This window comes from Leptopilina heterotoma, unplaced genomic scaffold (genome assembly GCF_015476425.1).
Source record: "Leptopilina heterotoma isolate Lh14 unplaced genomic scaffold, ASM1547642v1 Lhet_44, whole genome shotgun sequence".
Taxonomy (NCBI): domain Eukaryota; kingdom Metazoa; phylum Arthropoda; class Insecta; order Hymenoptera; family Figitidae; genus Leptopilina; species Leptopilina heterotoma.
The window spans coordinates 863,812-890,612 of NW_025111084.1; the positions used below are offsets into that span (position 1 = coordinate 863,812).

A 26,801-nucleotide genomic window follows, 5' to 3' on the forward strand; every position below is an offset into this window, starting at 1 on the left:
TAATTCATTAATTCAGTACGACTTAAAAATTATAATTAAAAATATTAAAAGAGAAAGAAAATAAACAAGGTTGGTAAAACTGTCAGAATGAAGTATGGCAAGATGGCTGCCACGTATATCCGACAAGAAAAGTGTGGATCGCGACATTTGACGCTAAACATTAACAGCGGGTTGTTTTTTAATTTAGAATTGTGATAAGAGTGATTGAGTGTCTGTAATCCATGTGGACCACTTGGTGTGCACTCGATGAAAAATTTTATTCTGGCGGCCGGTCGCGGCACGCATTAAAACATGTTCAGCAAAAAACTTCACGTAGACGTCAAAAAGTCAACCCACAAGATCCAGGACGTTAAAAAAGATAGTGCCACGAGGTTCAAGCATCTAAAAATTGTTTTAGGTAATGTGAAAATTAATGAAAATGTCATTTATTCACTTGCTGTCAAATTATTTGTTTATCTATTCATCTGTCATCTGCAGTTCCATCTAACCTCAAGAAACATAATCCTATTATGGACAAGGGGGGTATCGGGGAAAGGAATAAAAATATTCTCTCAAGTACTTCCCACGTAATCACAAATCCCTGAGAAACAAATAGACACAAGAAAAAAATTCTATATTCACTTTAACAAATATTTTTGCTTCTAATTATTATCTACGTGTAACAATACTTTGTTTACAATAATCATTGTACAACTTCTGTCACAAACTGTAATAATATATATTGCGCAATATTTTTTTTTATTTTATTATTGTTTGACAAGATTGTAAAAAAATATTTTTATTGTTATCGAAACATTTGAAATTTAAATTCAACAAATACTAATCATTTCAAATGAAAGCCTTGAATTTTTCCAGTTGTTTAAAAATTAAATGACTCAAAGTAGAAGTTCAATAATAAATAATAAATTATATTTAAAACTTTATAAACTATTTTAAAAGGTAGACCTTATTATGTTACCCTCAAAGTACTTTATTATTTAACTTAATTTCGAATTTTTCCCTCATCCTTTAAAAAATTTTTCCTTATTAATCCTTTGAAATTTATTAAATTTATTAAATTTATTTTAATTTTACTAAAAATATTAAGTAAATAAATTCCTCTAATTTTAAAAATTAGAGTTTTTTTACAGTATCAAAAAATTTTGTTGATTTCAGAAATTCTTCATTATTATAAAATTACTGAATCATCAAATTATTTGCCTGTTAAAATCATTTTGACCTACATTCGTATTTAATATTACGACATTTCAATTTTAATGCATTCACATCTGTTTCTGATTTCATGGAATAATATCAAAATGTTAAACTAGAATTTAAAATAAATTTCTAAATATTAAACGAATATTCAATTGTAATTTATTCCCGGCAAATTCTAGTTTTAAATATGAAAATTAATAATCATTAAAATAATACAAAATATTAATTTACAGATAATGTGGATATCGATGAAGCAAAAGGTTTCTTCGAAGGAAATTTCAGTCACGTTTACTTCATTTTATACGACTGTTTTGTCTCAGCTGAAGCAAATCTTCGTCAACGTGGTACGATTGAAATAAAACAAGTTTTTATCTCACAATAAACTAATTCCAAAATGCTTGCTTTTTCTAACTAAATCGTAATTTTTTTCACTTATTTAAAGAAGTAAAAAATTAATTTAAAATTTAAGTTACAAAATGAATTTTATTTTTTAATCAGATTAATAACTAAAATTAAATTATGATTTATAATAATTTTAATTTTTCCACAAAAAAGAAAGTGAAAAAAATTATATTCTTTTAAAGTAATCCACAATATTAATAACAGGGTCTATTTACTAATATATTTTTTATGCTTATTCTTGACAATCTTTGCTGACAGAACTTTCCTTCCATCTTGGTGAGTAAGCTTTGCTTTCTATTTTTTAATCTTAAAGAATAATAATAGTTGCAAAAATAAAAATTCACAAGTTATTAAAACTTTTGCTTTTTTTATTTTCGATTTGAGTTTGAGATCTGCTAAAAATTTTCCATTGTTTTGTTTTTTTGGTATTAATTTAAATTTATTTGAATTATTTTTAGTAGTTTAAAAAAATAGTTTTAATTTTCTACTATTATATTTATAGAAAATAATTGATTTATTTCAATAAATTAAAATTTTCAATCGATTTAAAATATTTGCAATTAATTATGAATGAGGATAATTTCAAATTCTAATAAAATTCAAATTTCTAGTGCACAAGGTACATAGAGAGGAATTAGAGCAAGTTTTACAACTCTTGGAAAAAGTATTAACACTTTTGCCAGAATTACTCAACAGAAGATGGCAATGTCACAGTTTAGCCAGAATTTTGCACAAGCTGTTGCATCCAGGCAACAGTTGGAAACTTCGCCGACAGGCTATAAGGTCAATTATTGCAAATAATTCTGCGATTATTATAGTAAATTTGCTTCAAGCCAGAAAAAACAGTTTTTTTAAAAAAAAAGGTCCATAAAATCCGTAATTTGATTCAAAAAGGATGAAAAATTAAAAAAAAGGCCGTATTTTAAAATACTTTCACTAGTTCGAGCCCTAAATAATAAAATTCGAAAAGAACTAAAATCTAAAAAATACAATTAACTAAATTCAACTACTACTGATAATAAATGAATTAATTAATTATTGTATCAATAATTCAATAATTCATAGAAAATAAAAATTTATTTCAGGTACTTTATTCTATGGTACCAAGCATTGGGAGACAACGCTCCGGATCACATTCACCAGATGTTTGCTTGTCTAGTGCCTGGATTTCCTCCACGACAACCGTCGCCCTACAAATCAGAAAGAAAGTCAGATGGAAAAAATTCTCGAACAACACCAAAAGCAAATTGCGACGAGAAAGATAGAAGAGATTTTTACGACACACAATTATCGGAGACAATTTTTCACGACGGAAATATAAATCATGGACCGATAAGTCAGGTCGACGGAGGTCCAATTTTACCACCTCAAAGTGGAGAGAAACCTCTCGATAATGAAACAGTTCAATTTTTGGAAGCCTTAATGGAATTCATGGTCACTCAGGTAAAACTAATCTATTTTTTTGACAAAAATTATTATTCAAGATGGCAAATGTTACGCGCGCTAGTTCGCGAAACATGATATTCAATTTGTTATTGTTATATACAAATTACAAAATTTTTCATTTTCAAATATAAACTTCAAACTTTTGAATAATTTCAGATTCAAAGTTTAAAAAATTTCTCTTATTAAGTACGTAATAAAATATTATTGTTTATAATTTTTTACATCCGTTTTTTTATGATGAGTAATAATTTAAACCGTAAATTAAATTCTTCGCAAGAATTCAATTATTTTTAGAAATACAAGTAAAATTCTTTGCAGGAATTCAATTATTTTTATAAATATCTAGTAAAATTCTTTGCAGTAATTCAATTACTTTCAATACAATTTTAATAAAATTTTACGGATGGATTCAATTATTTTCTAAAACTTTAATAACTTTTTCAAAAGAATTCAATAATTTTTTATAAATAATTAAATTCTTCTCAGGATTTCAATTATTTTCAATACAATTTTAATCAAATTCAATAATCAAATATGTTTAATTTTAATTTTTAACGACAATTTTTTTTTAAAATCTTGAAAGAAATTCTTCAGAAAATTCAAGTACTTTGAAAATTTCCGATTAAAATTATTGAAGAAACTTCATTATTTTCAAAAAATTCAAAGAAATTCTTGAAAAGAATTTAATCACGATTTTAATTTAATTTAATAATTAATTTAATAATCTTCTAATCAAATAAATTCCTAATTTTGCAGGTAGTGAAAGTAGAATGGAGAGATAAACATACGCGACAGTATAAATCCTTTCAGTTTTTACTCGAACGATTTAAAGCCACCTATCTTCGTTACATTTGTCCGGATTTTAGTGACAATTTTTCTCTCTACAAACCAAACTTGGAATTGCCAATGATGCGTAAGCCAACTAATCAGAACGATAATTATATTCTCTGTAAGGTAGCTCTTATCAAATGGATTGCAAGTTACACTCACGTCACCAAAAAAGAGGGCCCTTTCGCTCAACTCTCTCAAAGGTAATTTTTCCATCTTCAATATTTAATACCTTCACTTTAATAATTCATTATTTTACTATTTACTATTTTTTTACTACAACGAAAAGAAAGAACTACGAAAGTACATATTTAATTTCTAAATCATTGTCAAATGTTTTTAGTAATTTTCAGTCAATATTTATAGTAATGCTTAGTTAATGATTGTCAATATTAATCATTATTATTATAATAAAAATTATATTTAATTTTTATGATAATATTCAATTAATTACAGTTCAACGTCCAATGATGAAAGTGCAGAACCAGATTTACGTCGCGTTTCCGTTCATCAAAATTCAACAGACTCAAATTTACTATCGCCCGAATCAAATCCAAGTCAACATGAAAGTTTGAGTCAAGAGGACAGTGCCTTATCGGCAGTAGCCTTAGTTCGAGAAGTTTTATACGGCAACCGGGATAATGTGAATTTCATTCACGAATTGTATCGACAGGCATTTTTATTAGATTTCACGCACGCTGGAGCAATTCGCAAAGCGATTGGCGCATATAAAGACTGGATACAAATGAATGTAAGTTTTAATTTTCAAATAGAAATAAATAAATTTAAGAAAAATAATAGAAATTCATATTCAAGTGTTAAAAATGTTAAAATTTTTAAGGAGATTCCACCGTTTATGTTGGAGCCACTAGATGGACATAGGGAAAGAGATTTAGAAGACTGTCATAAAAGAGAAGAAGCTGACAAAAGTCCTCAGGAATATCAGAGGCACACTCGACTCCGAAATGATTCTTATTTAGGAGCAATTCATCGAGAAAATTTATTTGTTAGAGCCGGATTGCAAAGTGTTTTGCAAGTATTTATTACTCAAGCGTCCAATGTTTTTTTCTTAGAATCAGTTGGAGGTAATGCGTCCGCATCGCTTTTAGAGGAGCAAATTGATAGTTGCAAAAGAGTTTTAAACGTATATCGTTACGTTGTCATGCACACCAGACTCGAACCCTCCACCTGGGAGCAGCTCCTCAGGTAAATTACGTTCTCTCCAAAAAATAGAATTCTTTCTTTTAATTTTTACACTTTAATTTATTCTTTTTTTTATTTTTATATTTTATTCTTTTATTAATTATTCTTTTATTTTTATATTTTATTCTTTTATTTATCATTTGTTGTCACTATTCTTTCATTTAATTATATTTTATTTTTTTAAATGTTATTAATTTTATTAATTTTCATTGCAATTTTAATTCCTATACGTATTTTATTTTCTATTTCATCTGTCTTATTCAAAAAATTGTGTCTGAAAAATTTATTTTCCAAATTCATTTTTCAGGGTATTGTTACAAATAACATCCTTGGTTCTTAGCGGGAAAAAGCGAAAGAATCACGAAAGTATCGGCGGAAAATTGGCGCCTGCAATTTTCCAAACACTAATAGTCACGTGGATAAAAGCTAATTTAAATGTTGTTATCTCCACACAACTCTGGGACCAGTTCCTTCAAGTTTTAACCTCCTTAACACAATGGGAAGATCTAATTCGCGAATGGGCGGTAATTTACTGTATATTTCTAATTTATAAAATTATTATTTATGTTTTTACGTTTGTATTTTATGTATTATTTTTTATTTTTTTTAAATTTGTTCGTATTTTATTTATTTTTTCATGTTTCTTTCTCTTATATTTGCAGAAAACTTTGGATACACTGACGAGAGTCCTCGCGAGACACGTTTACAATCTAGATTTAAATGATTTACCATTGGATAGATTAAGTGAGCAAAAATCGAAAAAACGCCGAGGTGTTGGATGTCGTGCGGCATCCACAGGAAGTGTTCAACCTCCCAGACGAGGAAGCGTTGGTCAAGAGGTTAATCAATCTTCTAAAGATTGTACCACAGGTAAAATAAAATAAATCGAAAACTATTCCAAATTAAAAAATATAGTATTTAATTAAAAAAAAAAACTGTTTCTAAAAACAAATTAATAATTCTAATTAATCTAATAAATTAATAAAATAACTAAACAATTAAAATACATTTTGAATCGAATTTCAGATCATCCATTCCGGGAATTACGAAAAGTTCGTCCACTGCCACGAAGTGTTAGTGACAACAGTCTTTACATAGGAAAATCGCGGATAAAATCCCACAGAACTCGACATACGACAATTCCTTCAGAAATTCCGAGTAAGTTTCCAAATAATTCCAAATTCATTTTTTTTTTTGTGCATTTTTTTATTTTTTTTACCCGTAATTTATTAAAAATCCATATTAAAAAATGTGTTCTCTATTCGTCCCAAGTGTGCCGCTTTATATATATATCATAATCTTTATTTTTCGCTTTTGTACGAAGTGAGTTAAAAATATCCTGTCTCATGTTCTGCTTTACGAGCCAGCAAACTCTTCATTTCTAACAATTAATCCAAACAGTCAAGTGCTTTGTGTTTTATATTTTTAAAAAAGTCTTTTCTTTTTTAGAATTTTCAAAATCCCCTTTTTCTTTTTTTTATAAAGAGAAAATTATTCGTCAAGTTATTAATGATGTTTTGCTTGCTACTTTTTTTTGTCGACTAAAAACAATCGTTTTCCTCGCGGTGCAGTTCTTCCCTTGTCCATAGAACAAGACATGGCGAGATTATTAGCAAATAATTCAGATACATCGAGTGGAAAAAGATTGATCAGCAGACGTGCTAAATCATTGGACAGTGTCATCATGGTTGATAGTGAACCGTCATCACCACGTTGTCCTTCTCCAACGCCAAGCAGCGGAGTCGATAGTAACAAGGATAGTCCCATTCAGATAGAAAATATTGATGGTAGCAGTATTGGTACGTATTTTTTTTTCTTTCTTTCTTTCTTTCTCTCTTTTTTTACGCTTTAGGAAAATCGATCTACGACTGTTGCTTTTTGATTTTCCCAGAGAACTTTGCGCTTTGATTCTTGTTTCTTGAAAAACGAAATTACGCTTAGTCTTTTATTTCTTAAAAAACGAAATAGATTTAGAAAAATAATTTTTATCAACCCAAATAATTAAAAATCGGTTAGCCGCAAATTATTTTCATAATTCTCGATTTTCCATTTTCCCCACGTGGCAAAATTGTTATTTCAAATTCAAAATTTCCCCCAATATTGATAAGTTTTTTACTCGATAATTTTATAAAAAAATACTAAATTTTTCCGTTTCTGATTTACAACTGAATATTACTTTCGTCCAAAGCTTCTATTTTTAATTTCCAAATTTCCGTTTTGATTTTTTTGTGTGTTACCCTTTTGCCAGAGTGTAATTTTTTAAGTTTTAATTATCATTTTTAACAACAATCATTATTACTAATTTTTTAATTATTTGCTTGAAAAAATATAATTTCATTGTTTATCGAGTTTTTAAATGTATAAATGTAATTTTTTGCAATTCCCGAAACTATAATTATTTTGTTCTTCTTTTTATGATAATTAGCGAAAGGTGAGAAAACACGTATGTCTTTCAGGGTGTCTACTAACCGGGAATTCCGGGAAAACCGGGAAATAACCGGGAATTTTATTTGACCGGGAAAAACCGGGAATTAGCCGGGAATTTTATACCGAACCGGGAATTTTTTCACAAAAATTAAAAAAGTTTTATTATTTTAATTTGTTTTTAAAAAATCAATTTTTATTTCAATTTTTATAGATATTTATACTGTTCTCTAAATTTAAGTTAGTTAAAAATAATTAATTTGATGATAAAAAATCAGTTACCAATTCAAATATATTATGTAAATAAATTTAAAAAAAATTATGGAGTTAATAGAAATATTGTGAAATTCGACTGAAAATATGTAATTAAATTTGTTAAAGAAATTCATTAGAAACTTTTTAACAAATAGAATTTTCAAAGTATTTTAATTTAATAATTGATTAATAATTGAATATTATAAAGAGTAAAATTCTAATGTATTCATGTTTCTTACTCCGAAGATTAATAATTAAAATTTTTATTAGTTATTTTAAAAAAATATACATACTTAAAATTGTTTAATAAAATTAAACTTTCGCAAAATTTTTTTTAAGTCTAAAAAATAAAATTGTTGTAATTTTTCAATTCTATTGTTTCAAGATAATTGAATTTTGCTAAACAAATCATTGAAATTTTTTTACTTTTTTTGAAAAATAATTGAATTCTTTTAAAGAATTTTATTTAAATTTTTCGAAAATAATCAAGGGAAGTTAGTGACCATAATTATAATCTTATTTTTAAAATTTAAAGTCCCTCTTACAGTTTTAAATCAATTTTTTGCTTCTAAAAATTATACTATTCTATTATTATTTAATAATTATAATTATTAAACTTCTCTTAAATTTTTATCATTTCAAATTTCTGAATGTTCAAATAAATGATATTTATTTATTTCTTGAGCAAATTAAATGTTTATTATATATTAAGTAAAGAATTAATTATTGCTGCTTATTATTTTCAAAAATTTTAATAAAATTCTTCACAAGAATTAAATTATTTTCATAAATAATAGCATTCTTTGGAAGAATTCAATTATTTTTATAAATAGTAAAACTCTTTGCAGAAGTTCAATTATTATCAATGTGATTTTAATAAAATTGAAAAATCCAATTTTCAATTATAATTATAAAGAGACAAGATTATTTTTAAAAACTTGAAAAAATTCTTTGTTTAATTCAAGTATTTTCCAAGTTTTTAATTAAAATTACTGAAAAAAACATTATTTTCAAAAAATTTAATGATTTATTTATGTTTGAAATCAAATTTAAATTTAAATTTGATAAGAAAAAAAACCGGGAAAAAATTAGGATATAGCCGGGAAAAACCGGGAAATAACCGGGAATTTTGTTAAACGAAAATAGTAGACACCCTGGTCTTTCTTTGGATAATTATTTTCTTCTTAAATTAAAAATTAATTTCACAGATACAAATGACGCGTCTGAGAAAAGATCGGTTATGGCGGGTGGTGGTGTTCGAGGATGGTTACCCGACGTGGCTGTTGTTTTATGGCGAAGAATGTTATCAGCTCTGGGTGATGTTAATAATATTGAGGATCCTTCACTTCATGGACAAGTTATGGATTATCTTGTTCAGCTCGCGCAAACTCTTATAAAAGTAAGAAAAAACTATTTTTATTGAAACTTTTTAAACAAACGTAACTTTTAAGTTCTTCAAGAAACAAATTTTTCTCGCGTGAAAGAAATCTAATCAAAGCTAATAATTTTACAATATAATAATTTTAATTAAATAAGTAAATAAATTAAATAATTTAATTAATAAATAATCAAATCATGAAAATAATAATTTTAACAAAAAAGTAAAAAATTTAATAAAAGAAAACAAATTTCAAAAAATTGTTCAAATTGTCTAATTGAAGAATTCTAATTTTTCATTGTTTGCAATATTTAGATACGATTAAATCAAGGAGTTTCCGGCGACAACCAAGTGACACCTCCAGCCCCAGAACTGATCCCTCCTTTAACAGTAATAGCTCCCTGGTGTTTTAAGGTATTTAAACTTTTTTATTTTTCATTCATTAAATTATAATAAAAAATTATTATTTTTTATTATTAATTTTCGATCCTTAATATTTTCTGAATTAATTTTGTTCCATTAGGCTATTCAATTGCCACCGCAATACGAAGTGGGAAAATTAGCAGCCTATCGTCTAATTTGTCTCTTGACAATCCAACCACTTGATATCAGTTTGCCAAAATCACACTTGACACTTTTTTATCGAGCCGTACACAATGGAATTTCAAGTAACGACACTAAAGTTCTTCACGCTTTGGTCAAATACACAGGACCGAGATTATTCAGTTTAAATCTTCCTGGCTCGAGTCTTTTGATTCTCGACTACATACAGGCAGCAAATGTCATTCTCAGCAGTCAAGATCTCGAGGTATATTTCTTGTTTTGTTTTATTAGAAGAAAACCAAGTAGAAGACAATTTATCTTTTTATTTTCCCACATTTTAAAATCAGTAAATTATTATTTTTCTATTGAAATTGAAACAGAATTTCAAATTTTAATTTTTAAATTAAATTAAAAATATTTCTTTGATAATCTTTTTTCTTGAATGAGAATTCTTTTCTTTTTTTAATCAAGGCACCAAGAACGGAAGCGGTATCAATTCTTGGATCGTTATTATCCTTGCCGAGCACAGCATCAAAATTACCGGTCTTACAACCTGACAGAACGGATATTCTAACGACAACTTGTCCCTTTGCAAAGGTTAAAAGTCTTTCGAAGAAAGATATTCTTTTTTTCTTTCATTCTCTTCTTTCTATTCCTTTCATCATTTTGTCTTAAATTATAATTCTTCTTTTTACAGGATCATATTGTGTCAATTTTAATGCGAAGTTGTAAAAGAGAGCCAACAGGTGTTGCGAGATGCATTGCTCTTTCCAGTATCGCAATGTTTATTTATCGAGAACTGTCCAACAAATCTCAACACCGAACTATTCCCGAAGCTATAATGCTTCTTCTTTTAGCACTCAGGGTAAGTCAGAATTTGTCATCGTTAATATTCTTTCTAAAGAGAAATGTTTAGTTTGGTTTTGGGTTTCTGCACTTCATTAGTGAATATTAATTCCTAGTAGATTGTAATTTTTTCGACACAACTAATTATTTATTCTTAAAATTTTGTATATTTGCTCGACGCAATCTGACGATGTTTATTCAATTACGTTACAAAATATAATTCTTCCTCTAGGAGGAAACAAAATTTAAATAAGCAAATATTTAAATATTATTTGAATAACGTCAAGATTAAATATCGCAAAGGGTTAAATATTCACTACTAAAGATCTTTGATTTTAACGAAAATAAATGCACGCTTTTTGGAAAAAATAATAATTTAAGCAAAAGGTAGTAGGGACGCTTTAATGTTAGTGATGTTAGTGTTCCATTGGATCAAATAGTCGAAGGAAACGACAAGCCGCACGACGCAAGGACAAATTCCATTTTCTTCTAGCTAATCAGGTACAGACAGAATACGCAGAATTTGCCGTTTCAGTGTCGTCCATCTCCTTCGTTATCTCAGAAAATTTTTCATTCGCTCCTGCTTTATTAATCGTCTAAATTCTAAATAACTAACAAATCTTGTATTTCTATTTTCAATTTGCTAAAAAATTATTTTATTTTTAATCTAATCGAATTAGATTTTTTCTTCTAATTAATTTTAATGATTTTAAATAAAATTTAATCATTTAAGTGGTAATTTTTAATCACTTGAATGACTTTTAATTAAATTTTCAATCACTTAAATGACTTAAATTAAAATTTTTAAATGACTTAAATATTTTTAAAATTATTCTTAGCTTAATAAAATAAAATTTTAAAAAATTGCTTTAAATAAATCCACGGAAAAAATTTGCCCCAGAAACTGACAGAAAAAAAATTTTACAAAATGATGTTAGCAAAAAGAATAGCGAAAGAATTAATTGACTCAAAGAAAAAATTCCATAATACAATGAAATTTGTAGTCGTTTCAGGTAAAAACTTTTTTCCGTGTCGAATTTCACTAAATGGATTGATGGATTTTACTAAACCAGCATTAATTTAAAAGCTTCTATCTAACCAGGAGAAGAATTTTCAATTATGAAAACCTAAATTAAAATTAACATTTTCTTTTTACAGACGACTCACGCAACTGTAGCACAAGTGGCATGTGACTGTCTTCTTTTACTCTGCGACAAAGCTGACATTCTACTGGAATTATATCCAAACATGCCGGCAAAAATAATTCAGGTAATTAAACATCAATATTCGAGTAAACAATTATCACTGAAATAAATTCTAATCATTCGTATTTTTTATTCAAATCCTCTAGAACTTATCGGAAACTTTGGGTCGAACAACAATACCAGAAAGGCGTAGCGCTCTAACGATATCAATGCTATTTTGTTTGGGTGAATGGGCCATGCATCTTGGTCCAAATCTCCTTCAACAAGTTCATCAAGGGAAATCACTTCTATTAACTTTATTCACAGTAAGAAAATTTTTAACAATTTATTTCATTTCTAAAATCCAAAAAATCTCAAAAATCTAACTATTTGAAGAATTGAAAAAACATAGAATACAATTTTTATAGACAAAGAAGGAACATATAGAAAAAACTAGATTATAACAAATATTTCTTTTCTCAGGTTTTGGACAATATTGTACAAAACAAGAGTAGCAAAAATCTGCAAGAAAATAAGAGCAGCGAATTTGAAGATTTCGATCCTAATATCACTTTAGATAATCTAGCCTATGAATCATCTTCTAAATCTCCACGAAGAGGGAATTATCAATCTGTTCAACTAGCAGCTAAGATGGTACGTAAATTTCCAGATATCAGAACTAATTAGCCATATTTTTATCTATTATTTATTATTATTTATTTTAATTAATTAATGAATTAATAATACTTTATTATTAAAATTTCAAACGAATTCAGGTGATGATGCACCTAGTGAATCATCTCGGACATTTTCCAATGGGAATTGGCGCAGCGCGTTTATCATCTTTAGTCGTGGAACTTGACGATGTTCCAGGAATAGACAGCGATGAACTTTCATCGGCAGTATTTCAAGCCCCGAACATTCAAATGTTAATGCTTTCAAGTTCCGTGATAATGTCCTTAATCGAATTAGAAACACTTGATGCACCAGGAGGCGGTGTCACTGCCGGTTTGACAACAGCTCCCTGCGTCGTGAGAGTTTTACTAAGAGACCTAACAGGCAAAGCCTCCTGGGACAGTTCTATTTTATACAATCAACCAACAAGCGATGAAGACATCATAATGCCTGGAATAAAGTCAGGTAGCACAATTTTAAACCATAAACATTTACAAATAAAATAATAAAAAAGCAAATAAAATAAAATAATAAATGAATAATTATCGATCAGTAGTTAAATTACGAATTAATCCGAATTCTTCTCTTTTTTGTAGTCGATTGGGGATTAAGAACAGAAAAAGAAGAATTAACGAGTGTACTGCCAGCAGTAAGTTGTCCTCCACGTCACACAATGAGACATCGAGAACCTCACATTTTACCGACCTTTGCGAATGCCGCTAGTGATATGGATAATTTAGACGATGTAAGTCTCTAGACACTTCGAAAAAATTTTGCAAAAAAAACATTAACTTTCTTTCTTAATATAGTTGCTTCAATATATTGGGCACACCAGTCCGGAAGTGTTGACAAATCCTGAACTAGCACTAAATTCACCTGCTAATTCACCGCAGGGTCAGCATCTCGAAAGCGAAACAATTGCCACTATTCTCAGTCAACGCAATTCTGAACGAGAGCACATTAACAACTGGAATCAGCACATCAGGTTCTTATGCTAATTAAAGATTACAGATTAAAAACAAACCTAATTACAATTTTTATTTTATCTATCACTCAGGGCTCGAACAAGTGAGCACAAAAATAATGAAGCTAAATCCCATAGAAGAGAAGAAAAACTATTGAATTTTAAGAAATTCGGTTTTTCGAATTTTTGATAATTTTTAATAGATTTAAATTTTTTACCAAAGGACTACGATAAAAAATTGGGTAAAGTGTTTTTGAAGAGCACAAAAATAATGAAGCTAAATCCCATAGAAGAGAAGAAAAAATGTTGAATTTTAAGAAATTCGGTTTTTCGAATTTTTGATAATTTTTAATAATTTTAAATTCTTTACCAAAGGACTAAGATAAAAAATTGGGTAAAGTGTTTTTGAAGAGCACAAAAATAATGAAACTAAATTCCATAGAAGAGAAGAAAAACTATTGAATTTTAAGAAATTCGGTTTTTCGAATTTTTGATAATTTTTAATAGATTTAAATTTTTTACCAAAGGACTAAGATAAAAAATTGGGTAAAGTGTTTTTGAAGAGCACAAAAATAATGAAGCTAAATCCCATAGAAGAGAAGAAAAAATGTTGAATTTTAAGAAATTCGGTTTTTCGAATTTTTGATAATTTTTAATAATTTTAAATTCTTTACCAAAGGACTAAGATAAATAATTGGGTAAAGTGTTTTTGAAGAGCACAAAAATAATGAAACTAAATTCCATAGAAGAGAAGAAAAACTATTGAATTTTAAGAAATTCGGTTTTTCGAATTTTTGATAATTTTTAATAGATTTAAATTTTTTACCAAAGGACTAAGATAAAAAATTGGGTAAAGTATTTTCCAAAAGCACAAAAATAATGAAGCTAAATCCTATAAAAGAGAGGAAAAAATGTTGAATTTTAAGAAATTCGGTTTTTCGAATTTTTGATAATTTTTAATAATTTTAAATTCTTTACTAAAGGACTAAGATAAAAAATTGGGTAAAGTGTTTTTGAAGAGCACAAAAATAATGAAGCTAAATCCCATAGAAGAGAAGAAAAAATATTGAATTTTAAGAAATTCGGTTTTTCGAATTTTTGATAATTTTTAATAGATTTAAATTTTTTACCAAAGGATGAAGACTATTAAATAAGTAAAGTGTTTTTGAAGAGCACAAAAATAATAAAGCTAAATCCCATAGAAGAGAAGAAAAAATGTTGAATTTTAAGAAATTTGGTTTTTTGAATTTTTAATAATTTTTAATAAATTTAAATTTTTTACCAAAGGATGGAGACTATTAAATAAGTAAAGTATTTTTGAAGAGCCTAAAAATAGTGAAGCTAAATGCCATAAAAGAGAAGCAAAAATGTTGAATTTTAAGAAATTCGGTTTTTTGAATTTTTGTTAATTTTAGATAATTTAAAATTTTTTACCAAAGGGTGGAGACTATTAAATAATATAGTCCGTAAAGTCCGTAATTTTAAATATTTTCACTGTTTCGAGCCCTGATCACTACTGACATAAAAAAGATTATCATTTTTTTCCTAAAATTAATTTTAATAATTTTTCTAAACTTGTTTTATTAAACAGAACTATATTTACAAGACGCAAATTCATTTTAATTAAGAAATCTTTTTTTCAGTATGTGTGCTTCTCCAGTGAATCCGCCAGTGTGTCGTCTCCCACCACCTCCATTTCATCATTGTCGTTTGCTTTTTTCGCATTTGGGTCTATCCGGTTGGGAGCAAAGGCGAAGACTTCATATTCTATCGAAAAATGAGAAATTACTTCGCGAATTACGAAATCTGGATAATCAACGATCGAGAGAGACTCATAAGATGGCAGTAATTTATGTGAGTCATGGCCAGGAGGATAAGAATTCAATTCTGAGCAATGTAACTGCCAGTAAAGAATACGAGAATTTCGTCGCAAGATTAGCTTGGGAAGTTGAACTCGAATCTCATACGGGTTTCCTCGGAGGACTTATACCAGGCAAAGCTTCTGGCTTAACAGCTCCGTATTTTGCCACCTCCTTTTCCGAAGTGCTTTTCCATGTCGCCACAAGAATGCCTTCCGATAGTCCGGAAAGCCTCTTGCAAAAGGTAATAATCTACTCAAATATTTCCTCTATTTTCTCATTATTTCTCTATACTTAATCAGGGTCTCCAAAATTTAATTTTTTCCAGTACTTTAATAAAAAATTCCTGACTTTTCCCTGATTTCCCTGACTTTTCCCTAAATTCCTTGATTTCCCTGACCTGTGACAAACCTGTTAATTAAAATTAAGTTAATTAATTTACTTTATTTAAAATCAATTGAATTAATTTTATTTATTTAAAATTTAATTTTAAAGAACTATTTGTTTTAATTTTTAAATCCTTTTCAAGACGAGACATTTAGGTAACGATGAAATCCACATTGTGTGGTCAGAACACTGGCGAGACTATCGTCGCGATATAATTCCCACGGAATTCTGTGACGTATTAATAGTCATCTATCCACTTCCCAATGGTCTATATAGAGTTCAAATATCCCGAAAATCAGAAATACCATTCTTTGGACCCCTATTCGATGAGTGCATCGTGGAAGATGAAATTCTACCCGGATTAGTGAGAACCACAGCTTTGGCAGCTAGTCGAGCTAAAAGATCGACTCTCAGTCTTTATCAACACTAGTGAGTAATATCTATGCAGAATCTTTTTTCCTTTTCAAAAAATCTATGTCGAATCACTAATTAAAAATAAGGAATAATTACGTAAATTAACTTTCTATTAAGAAAACGAAATTTTTCCTAGGAGAAAAATTAAAATTCCATCAGTGGAATTTAATTTTAAAAAAATAATTTTTTCAGCTATGAGGAGAGGGCGCGATCAATTGACACAGTGACAAAGAATCACAAAGAACCAATGACCTTTGAAGAATTCGCGGCTAATGTTTACTCTCCTATTCAACCACAAAGTCCATTCAGTGGATCATCATCCGTCTCGGGTTTGTAAAATCAAATAAATTCCATTAATTTTCAATTTTCCATTAATTTCCATTTTCGATTAAAATTGGAAACAGTTTTAAAGTACCTAAATTCTTGATTATATGAAAAGAAAAATAGTTTGCAATTTTTTTCGAATTGATTATAATTGATTTTTATTTAAGTAATGATTATTATTATTTTATGGAAAATTGTTTTTAAATAGGATCGACAATGAGCGTACAGTCTGCGGCATCATCGAATTTAGCTGCGGCGCTCATAGATTCTAATCAAGGCAGATCAGGCCTTCGAAGCAGTTCAACGGCAAGCAGTGAAAATCGCGCCAACAGAGGTGACTAATTCAGTCCATTAACCCCCACATTCACCCCGTTAACACCACTTGGCAAGTTAGTATTATTAGATAGTTACAATTTGTTGGTGCTTCTCCTCTTTCTACTGAGAGACAATCGTTTTTGCGTCTTCCTTCTCCACATCCACGATAATTAACTTTCATTTTCTAAACTTAACGAATTCGAAATTTTTTCATTTATGAACTGTTTCTTTTTTCTTTTCTATTCCATGCACTTTATCTATTTATTCTAATAAGCAAAATATACCCAAAATTGTTAAAAAAAAAAAAAATTTTTTCTCTCATTGATATTAAAACCGAAAATCCAAAATATGTAAACTCTCTAAATCGGAATAAGTCAAAATTAATTGAAAATTGAAAATTCAATTGAATTTTATTAATTATGGAAATAATTCAATTCTCTTTCAATTGAATTCAATTAAATTGAAAATCCAATTGAATTTTATTAATTATAAAAATAATTAAATTTTCAATTATAAAAATTGTTCAAAGTATTTGAATTTCTGCGAAGAATTTTATCAAAGTATTAGAATTCCTGTGAAGAATTTTATTAAATCGAAAGTAATTGATTTTTTTCGAGTAGTTTAATTAAAATTGTATTAAAAAAATTTCAATCCTCATAAAGAATTCAATCAAAATTTTTTAAAATAATTGAATTTTTCCGAAGAATTTTATCAAATTTTTAAAAATAATTGAATTCTTTTGAGAAATTTTATTAAAATTGTATTGAAAATAATTGAATACCTGCAAATAATTTTATTAAAGTAGTTTTTAAAAACAATAAATATAATAATTAATTACTAAATTAGTTAAGAATTTACTTTTTTAAATCTTGAATCTAAAATTATTCTAAAATTGAAATTAATATTTAAAAATAAATTTTATTTTTTTATTTTTTACTAATTTAAATTATTAAATTAGTGGAATTCTCCACCAATTCAGATTTAGAGAGTAAATATTGGTCAAAGGAATTAAAATTCTAAATTAAAATTGTTTGAATAATATTAAAATCTTATTTTATTCTTTTAATATTTTTTGTTGTAAATATTGCTGATTTTATTATATAATTTGTAATTTAGAATTTCGACAAAATGGAAATTAAGTAAACAAATTTAAAATTTCGATAGAAAATATTCGATGGAATAGAAATTCGATCATTTAAAATTTAATAGAAGAAAAATAGCTCTAAATTGGAAAATATTTTTAATCAAATGAAAATTCAACCCTATAAACTGATTCTTGTCGCCTATTTGCTTCCTCGCTAAATGTTATTTATACTTTATCTTTTTGCTTATCACAAATCCTCAATTTCATCATTCATCCAAACGCATTGACAAAAGTCTCACGTCTCTTCTTTTTTGACAGTTTTACAAAATCTATTACGAGGTAATGTCTATAAATTGTTTCACCTTAGAATTAGCTTAGCTTTAGCATAATTTATAATTTATTTTCACATACAAATTTATCCAATTTCGTCGTCTTTTTGTCTCAGTTTAGTGTTATCTTTAAGCTGCACATTCTTTTTTACTGATTAAGATTAATATCAAATCATTTTTTAATTCATTCACAAAATTAAATTTTTATTAATTCAAATAAACGTTGTGAAAATACTAATTTTCTAAACAAATATTTTTTTATTATAAATTTTTACCGATAAATCGTATTATTTTGTTTTCGAATTTTTCTCGGAATTTTTTAAAGAAAGAAAGTTTCGTTAATGTGAATGAATTAAAATTTCTTATTAGAAATTCCATCTATAAAAATAATTTTCTTTTTAGTTTCGGACGGAAGTCGAGTTTGGTTTAGCAGTGACACGCAAGAAAACACTCTACACGGAATATCACCAAGACCGGTGAAAAAAATGTCTTTCAAAAGTGGCCCGAAATTACGGGGCACTTCACAACCTACACCACCTGATAGTCCACGGTACACATGAAGAAGGGTTACAAATATTTTTAGCGCTTATTAATAAACTGTTCAACTCAGCGACTGTACTTTAAATTATTTACTTATTAGGTATTTATCAATACCAAAAAGAAAAACAAAAGTTTTGAAAAAATTTAGAGAAGAAATTCTAACACTTTATTTTCATTTTTTTTATTCTTGATAAATATGTGATTTTATTTCTTAGCTCACAGTGCCTTTTTTCAGAATGTAATAATTATTGTCAAAAATTAATATTTTTCGAGCTTTGACCCCAGGGAAAAGGAACAGAAAACCTTTATTTAAAAAAAAAGTTCTTTGTTCTGAAGAATTGTACAATTCAATCGCCGATAAGTTTTAGACTTTTATTTTCTCCGTCCTTAGATTTAATTTTATATGATTGTATATGTACAGGAAGATTATCGACCATTTATATCATGACAATTTATTTATTCAGAATTGTAAAACAATTAGATGATTTCACGCGCACTAATTAATTATCGCACGTTAAAAGAAACAAACAAACAATTTGCGTTTTTAAACTAAAACTCAACGAAGCGGGTATTTTTTTTAATTTCAGCGACAGAACTAAAAGTTCATCTTTATAATCATAAAAAATTTTCCTTTTTCAAAGAAATTCTAACACCAAGATTTTAAATTGAGTTTTATCAAACAAAAATGGATTTCCTAATCACTTTTTTATAAATTACTAATTAAATTTTAAATATCCCTAGCTTCGTTTTGCAAATAATATTCCACTGCGAATATTAAGCGTTAGAAATTGTACATTCCAAATAACGAAAAAGAAAATACAATATCGCGTGATGTATTTATTATTTGTTAGAAAGACTATTGAATCGAAGTTTTACTTCGATTACGTATATGAATTCCAGATTTTGAAGACTATTCAGCATTTTTGATACTTATGGAATAAGTAGTAGTTGCTCGAAGAGCTGAAAAAAAAATCCTTGAGATTTCCAGGAATTTAATTCCCGCGAAGGGGCAAAAACAAAATATGTTTTTAAATTGTCCCCTTAAAACTATAGAAATCGCGAGTTTTTAATTCACGCATTTCATCGACTGATTCGGTTCAAAGAAAAATAAAAAAATATATATTATATATATATATATATAGCAAGTATTAGTGATGGTAGAAAATGGATCAGATTTTGCAAAATATGGCCAAAGCAGCATTATTTTTTCACTAATTTATAGTCAATCGTGAGAATCATTGTACGTATTTGTAAATAAATAATATCATTCAATGAGCATAATCGTCATTGGCACACGATATATGAAATTATTTCAAGAAAATCATTTTCTACATAAGGAAAAAAGAAAACTATATATCAAAAGAAAAATTTATTTACAAAATGTGCCTCATGAAAAATATCAAAGAAATTTTCATTGGAATAATTTAAGACATTTTGTTTAATTATTCTTTCTCTACATCTGCCTCCTAAAATCACACTAGTGATTAGAAAATTCTTGAAATAAAAATTCTCAGATTTCGTGTGCCAATTATAAACTGCTACTGAGATCAAATATCTCTTAAAAATTGATTTCTTGATAATTTTATTTTTTTAATTTCAAAAATCAATATTTTAACGTTGTTTTTAATTATTAATATTATTATTAATATTGCAAAAAGGAAATTTTGCATAATTACATTTTTAAAAGTTATAAACAATTTTTTAAAGAAATCATTATTTTCAAACAATTATGTATATTTGATCATTGAAAGCAGGTGATAATATATAAATGTTGTACTTAACAAAAAAATTGTTCTTATTAATATTACATAATATTAGTATTTATAATTTTAGAATTGTTGATACTATTAGCATATATTGCTAAACTATTTTTCTTACCAGAATTTACGTTAGTGACTCGTATTAGAGCTTTTAGCGAATTCGTTTCGCGAATAACAGAAAGATATTTAAACTTTTGAAATTTTTTTGTTCACCTTATACAGATGAAAATTTCAATTATTTAAAGTCGAATTTATTAAATATAGTTTTTTATTCTCAATATATATATTCTATAAATATATAAATAAATATAAAAAATATGCGTAATGTGGAATTCATCTGTACGGGGAAAGAAATTTTTCAGATAATTTACTAAAAAGTAAAAACAACACTTGAATTATTTATAACGCTGTGCACAAAGTGATAAACATCTCTGCTCTGTCATTCTCTAATTAGAAGAAATTGTGGCTTTCAAAAATAAAGCAGCTATTACTAATAAGTAATACAAAAAATAAACAAACGTCTACATTAATTGTGCCTAATATTCCAAAACATTCCAAAAGTTCTAAATCAAATATTGAATCCAATTATTCCTCATCATTAGTCAAATGTCTGAAACGAGAGAAATATCAAAAATTAAATAAGAAAAAAAAATTCCATATTTGAAAACTTACACAATTGGAATAGAGTCGAGTTTTTTCAAATTTGGCAATTTATGAATAACTTGAGATCGCCACATTGTTTGATCTAAACTCTCGCAAATGGGATTATAAGCAAATAATAAATCTTGCAAATTTTTCAATTCTTGTATACGAATAAATTCATTCCAATCTTTCACTAAATTATTACTCATGTAAAGAACTTTCAGAGCCTTCAACGAATTGAGACCCTTTAATTTTTCAATTAAATTGTATGAAATCCATAATTCCTCTAAATGATCGCCAATTGCTTCCAATCCGGAAAATGTTTTTATATTATTACGACCCAATGAGAGAATTTTCAAATTTTTCAAAGAACCAATTCCAGCAATTTTCTCTATCATATTTGTCGAAAGAGATAATTTTCTAAAACGAAAAATTCATGTAAAAAAACAAAAGTATAAAAATTGAAAAAAAAACTTATTAAACGAATTAAATAAAAATTAATATTTTTACAATTAAACAAAATAAAATTTACTCGACTTTTGAAAAAGCAGCTAAACTATTATCCATTTTGTCAATCGGAGGCCATTGAAAACCTAAATAAACATCAGTAACTTCACCAGGTTCTTTATTGTTTGTCTCAACCCATTTTTGAATTGCCTCTTTGCAAGTTGTTCCTTTCGACTATTTACAAATAATTTTCAATCGATTAGAAACTTTTATTAGAATTTTGAAAAAGGGAAAAAGAAAATACCATTGTATCCAGCGAATTGCAGCAAATAAAATTGAAAGAAACGTCAAAAATCTGACAACACCTTGAGAAGAAGTAGAAGAAAACTATAATTACTCTGAAGTTACCTAATTATTAATATACAATCGAAAAAGAAAATCGAAGTTAAAATATATAAAATTTAAAAAATTCAAATAACTATAAAATAATTTTTTTTTAAATGTTTAAAATTTTTAAATAAAAAAATATACTGAAAATCATTGAATTTTATGAAGAATTTAAATATTATAATAAAATTCTTTAGTCAATTTATAAATATAAAAATCTTCGTAAAAAATTCAATTATGTATTCTTAAATATAAATAATAAAATTCTTATCAGGATTTCACTTATTTTCAATACAATTTTAATTGATTTCTTCGAAAATTTCAATTATTTTTAAAAATCTTGTTAAAATTTTCCGAGAAAATTCAATTATTTTAAAAAATTACTGCATTTTTCACAAGCGTTCAATTATTTAAAAAACTTGTAATAAAATCCAATTCATGAATTTAATTATTTTTAAAAATAATGAAATTTTCGCTGGAATTCAATTATTTCAAATACAATTTTAATTGAATTCACAGGGAAAATTTTATTATTTCAAAAATTTTATCAACATTTTTTTAAATAATTGAATTCTTTCGAGAAAATGTAATTAAAATTGTATTGAAAATAATTTAATTCTTGGAAGATTTTTATTAAAATTCTTTAAAATAATTGAATTGTTTTGAATTTATTTCAATTTTCTTGGAAATAAAGGAATTTTATTTAATAATTTTCACTGAAAATTTTGAAAATAATTGAATTTTAAGAATTTATTTTAAGTTTTTAAAATAATCTTGTTTATTATTAATTGTAATTAACGGTTTTCCTATTAAATTTATATTAAAATTATTCATAGAAAATTAAATTCTTTTAAACAATTTTATCCTAGATATTTAATTAAAATTTTATTCAAAATAATTGAATTTCTCTGAATAATTTTATTATTTACAAAAATATTAATTGAATTCTTGCCAAGAATTTTACAATTTATAAAAATAATTGAATTCCTTTGTAGAATTTTATTATTAATTTATTATTAATTTTATTTTTATTTTATTATTTTAATTTTTATTAATTTTATTATTTTATTATTTTATTTTATTAATTTTATTATTTTTTTATGAAAATATTTTAATTCTTTCGAAGAATTTTCTTATTTATGAAAATAATTGAATTGTTTCGAAGAATTTTATCTGAATTTTTTGAAGGAATTTTATTATTCATGAGAATAATAAAATTCTTGCGACAAATTTTATTAAAATTTTTGAATAATAATAAACAAGAATATTTTTAATATTATTTATTGAATAAGTGAATTCTTTAAATTTTAATTCTGTAATCATTCAAAAATTGATGTTTATTCTTCAAAATATAAAATTTTTTAATTTACAAAATAATAAAAAATGATGCCACTTAAAAAAATGAGAAACATGAAAATAACTATAAAGTAAAATAGAAAATAAAATTTATTAATTATAGAGGATTTGAACAATTCGTAAAAATATAAAAATCATAAAATAAACATTTATAATTATTTCTCAAGTTAAACTTGAGAAAAAATGAAATAAAATAAAAATGTCAAAACAGAAATAAAACTATTATTATAATATAAATATAGAGCGACGAATAATATTACTTTTCTTACTCTCAACTCGTTAATGAGACGATTTTTTAATATTTAAAATTATTTTAACCACAACACCTGACTCACTATCGCTACTTTCTTCCTGTTGTTCACTTTCAAAATTACTATTATGAGAATTTAAATTTACAGCTCTTGTAACTAAATCTATAGTTTCTGTAACTAAATCTATTGTTTCATCTGGATTCGAATTAATTGGCTCTAAATCACCAACATTTTCAGAAGGCAAAATTTCTTTTTCAAATTCTGATTCACCGTCGTTCCCATCTTCCCTTTCTTTAGATTCTAAATTATTATTTTGAGAATTCAAATTAGCTACAGAATTCAAATTTATAGTTTCAGTAACTAAATCTACTATTTCAGGATCCGAATTAATTGGGTCTAAATCACCAACATTTTCAGAAGGCAAACTTTTTTCTTCGAAATCTGAATTACTATCATTGCCACCTTCTTTCTTTTGTTCCGATTCCAAATTATTATTTTCAGAATTCAAATTTATAGCTTCAGTAACTAAATTTATTGTTTCCATATCCAAATTGATTGTCTCATAATCATTTAAGTTCTCATTGTCCACAACTGAATAATCTGAAAATCCTTCTCTTTCACTCGGACCCGGCAAAAATCTATCTCCCCCCTCGCTACTGAAATGTTCTTCTTTCACAAAAATTGCATTAAAGTCAAAGCACTCCTCCGTTTCATCTGATTTTCTCATTTTTTCCATATTCCTCTCCATTGATGTACTTGAAAATTGAAAATCAGAAATCAATTCAGTTTCCGCATTTGAATATTGACAATTCTCTACAGCAGATGCATTGATTTCACTATTTTTGTCAGAAATTAAATTTTCACTTTCCCCCTCGACTTGAGATGAAGTTTTTGATAGCGAATTTAAAAGTTCAGTAGTCTCATCCAAACCGAAACTTGGAAAGTATCTTTTTTTTGTTTTATTCAATTCCGGTTCCTGAGACGAAGTACTTGGCATAGAAGCAAAAAGTTGTGTGGTCTTATCAGAACCGAAACTGGGAAAAAATCTTTTTTTTGTTTTATGCGATTCTGCTTCCGTTGTGACTGATGGTTTTTCACATATCGAGGCAGTTTTCGTATTTTCATTTTCACAATTTTCTTCAGCAGATACTTTAATTTCATTATTATTGTCCGAAATCAAATTTTCACTTTTCTCCTCGACTTGAGATGAAGTTTTTGATAGCGAATTTAACAGTTCAGTAGTCTCATCCAAACCGAAACTTGAAAAAAATCTTTTTTTTGTTTTATGCGATTCTGCTTCCGTTGTGACTGATGGTTTTTCACTTATCGAGGCAGTTTTCGTACTTTCATTCTCACAATTTTCTTCAGCAGATACTTTTGTTTCATTATTATTGTCTGAAATCAAATTTTCACTTTTCTCCTCGACTTGAGATGAAGTTTTTGATAGCAAATTTAAAAGTTCAGTAGTCTCACGTAAACCGAAACTTGGAAAAAATCTTTTTTTTGTTTCATCCGATTCTGCTTCGGTTGTGACTGATAGTTTTTCATTTATCGAGACAGTTTTCGTATTTTTATTTTCACAATTTTCTTCAGCAGATACTTTCATTTCATTATTATTGTCCGAAATCAAATTTTCATTTTCCCCTTCGACTTGAGATGAAGTTTTTGAAAGCGAATTTAAAAGTTTAGTAGTTTCATCTAAACCGAAACTTGGAAAATATCTTTTTTTTGTTTTATACAATTCCGATTTATGAGACGAAGTACTTTGTGTTGGAGTTAAAAGTTCAGTGGTCGTCTCTGAACCAGAACTTAGAAAATATCTTTTTTTTGTTTTATACGATTTTATTTCCGCTGTATCTTCTTCATCTTCCTCTTCTTCTGTTTCTTCTTCCTCTATCTCTGTTTCTCCTTCTTCTTCATTTTCTTGATCTTCTTCTTCTTGCTCTAATTCTTCCTCACTTTCTGTGGAAATATCTTCACGCTCCTCTGTAAATAAATAAAATTTATGTAATAACTGCTTCTGGTTCTTACTATAATTTACATTTTTTGAAACATAATTTCTCTTATTAAATAAATATTAATATTCATAATTAATTATTTCAGTAATCTTATTTTTACTTATTTTTTATTTTAATCTTATTATTTATATTACATTAAAAAAAATATCTATTTACTTACCAATATCTTTAATATCAAGCAGACAACTTTCTTCCAATTTTTCAAATCCAAGGATTAAGTTTTGTAAATGAATAGTTTTCTTTCCACCATCACGAATTAAATTTAAAGATTTACAAGTTGGGCAACGTCTTTTAAATTCCAAATACGATTCAATGCAATTTATACAAAATGAATGTCCACAATTCATGGTGACCGGCTCGACAAACAATTTTTCACTAAACACAATATTAGTTTCTTTAAAAAATTTATTATCTTAATATTCACTTTATCTTCATTTTTATTTAATTAAACAAAATTTGTTCAAACTATATTTTTTCGATAAAAAAAATTTAAATTTAAAATAATTAAAAATTTGATAAATTAAGAAAAAATAAAGACATTTTTAATAAAAATTTTAAAGAGATTTACCATATTCGACAGGTAAGATTCCATTTAATCGACTTTAACGAATCTGTGATGATTTTTATTTTATCATTTTTTGTGTTACTTTTCAAAGACTCCATTCTTTTTAAGTTGTAAAAATTACATTCTTGTTATAATAACTCAAAGTTATAGACTAATAAAATTCTCAAATTGAAGTTATTAAAGAAAAATTTTCAAGGTTATTCTATTATACTACCTCCAATTATTATATATTCATTCAAAATCCTTAGCGATTGTAAATAAAATTTAAGTAAATTTAAAGCAACTATTTCTGTTTTTATTTTTCAATGAATTTTACTAATTCAAGAAATTATTATACAAATAATAATAATTTATTTAATACATACTTGAATTATATTTGTTAATTTTTTTAATTTAATTATTAATCGTTAATTAATTAATAGACTATTTTAAAATTATTAATTGTTAATTAATTAATTAATTGACTATTTTAAAATTATTAATTGTTAATTAATTAATTAATTAATTGACAATTTTATAATTATGAAAATCTATTCAATTAATACTTCAATTATATTTTTTAATTTTTAGTGTAATTATTAATTGGTAATTAATTGGTAATTACCAATTTTTTAATTTAATTATTAATGGTTAATTAATTAATTGACAATTTTATAATTATAAATTGTTAATTTATTAATAATTTTATAATTATTTTATTTAATTTATTTAATTAATGGTTTTAATTTAGAGATCCTGGCAACAAAAATATGAAAACCATAACAGCAACAAAGGAATT

General features: G+C 26.3%; 4 protein-coding genes across 11 annotated transcripts in view; 1 reads left to right on the plus strand and 3 right to left on the minus strand.

Annotated features, from left to right (window-relative positions):
• LOC122506825 overlaps nucleotides 1–26,801 on the minus strand; it is a 59,350-nt gene that overhangs the window by 28,122 nt on the left and 4,427 nt on the right. The window lies entirely within an intron of this gene.
• LOC122506816 (probable Rho GTPase-activating protein CG5521) lies at nucleotides 106–18,667 on the plus strand. Of its 7 annotated transcripts, none has more exons than XR_006302035.1 (29): nucleotides 106–397; nucleotides 1,431–1,541; nucleotides 1,858–1,875; nucleotides 2,211–2,382; nucleotides 2,685–3,042; nucleotides 3,802–4,076; nucleotides 4,330–4,624; nucleotides 4,715–5,079; nucleotides 5,384–5,600; nucleotides 5,739–5,946; nucleotides 6,103–6,234; nucleotides 6,648–6,875; nucleotides 8,964–9,154; nucleotides 9,449–9,547; nucleotides 9,657–9,941; nucleotides 10,148–10,273; nucleotides 10,374–10,541; nucleotides 11,681–11,791; nucleotides 11,874–12,032; nucleotides 12,190–12,360; nucleotides 12,483–12,846; nucleotides 12,978–13,126; nucleotides 13,191–13,366; nucleotides 14,989–15,448; nucleotides 15,734–16,020; nucleotides 16,198–16,334; nucleotides 16,538–16,718; nucleotides 18,047–18,067; nucleotides 18,460–18,534. XR_006302035.1 is itself a non-coding variant. In XM_043619153.1 (29 exons), the coding sequence occupies exons 1-29, from the start codon at nucleotides 292–294 to the stop codon at nucleotides 18,615–18,617; spliced, it is 5,673 nt and encodes a 1,890-aa protein (XP_043475088.1). In that variant the 5' UTR covers nucleotides 106–291; the 3' UTR covers nucleotides 18,618–18,667. The 7 variants fall into 7 exon arrangements, 6 of the variants coding, with proteins under 6 accessions (XP_043475088.1, XP_043475090.1, XP_043475093.1 ...); XM_043619153.1 differs by having other exon boundaries at nucleotides 16,538–16,663; nucleotides 18,460–18,667; XM_043619155.1 differs by having other exon boundaries at nucleotides 6,666–6,875; nucleotides 16,538–16,663; nucleotides 18,460–18,667.
• On the minus strand, nucleotides 19,034–21,828 carry LOC122506824 (dynein axonemal light chain 1-like). Its single transcript, XM_043619170.1, has 4 exons — nucleotides 21,751–21,828; nucleotides 21,532–21,680; nucleotides 21,030–21,419; nucleotides 19,034–20,967 (listed from the first exon to the last, which is right to left on the minus strand). Exons 1-4 carry the CDS (start codon nucleotides 21,751–21,753, stop codon nucleotides 20,943–20,945), a joined length of 567 nt encoding a protein of 188 aa, XP_043475105.1. The 5' UTR covers nucleotides 21,754–21,828; the 3' UTR covers nucleotides 19,034–20,942.
• Nucleotides 23,346–26,224, minus strand: LOC122506817 (DNA ligase 1-like). Its single transcript, XM_043619160.1, has 3 exons — nucleotides 26,027–26,224; nucleotides 25,619–25,833; nucleotides 23,346–25,426 (listed from the first exon to the last, which is right to left on the minus strand). The coding sequence occupies exons 1-3, from the start codon at nucleotides 26,119–26,121 to the stop codon at nucleotides 23,469–23,471; spliced, it is 2,268 nt and encodes a 755-aa protein (XP_043475095.1). The 5' UTR covers nucleotides 26,122–26,224; the 3' UTR covers nucleotides 23,346–23,468.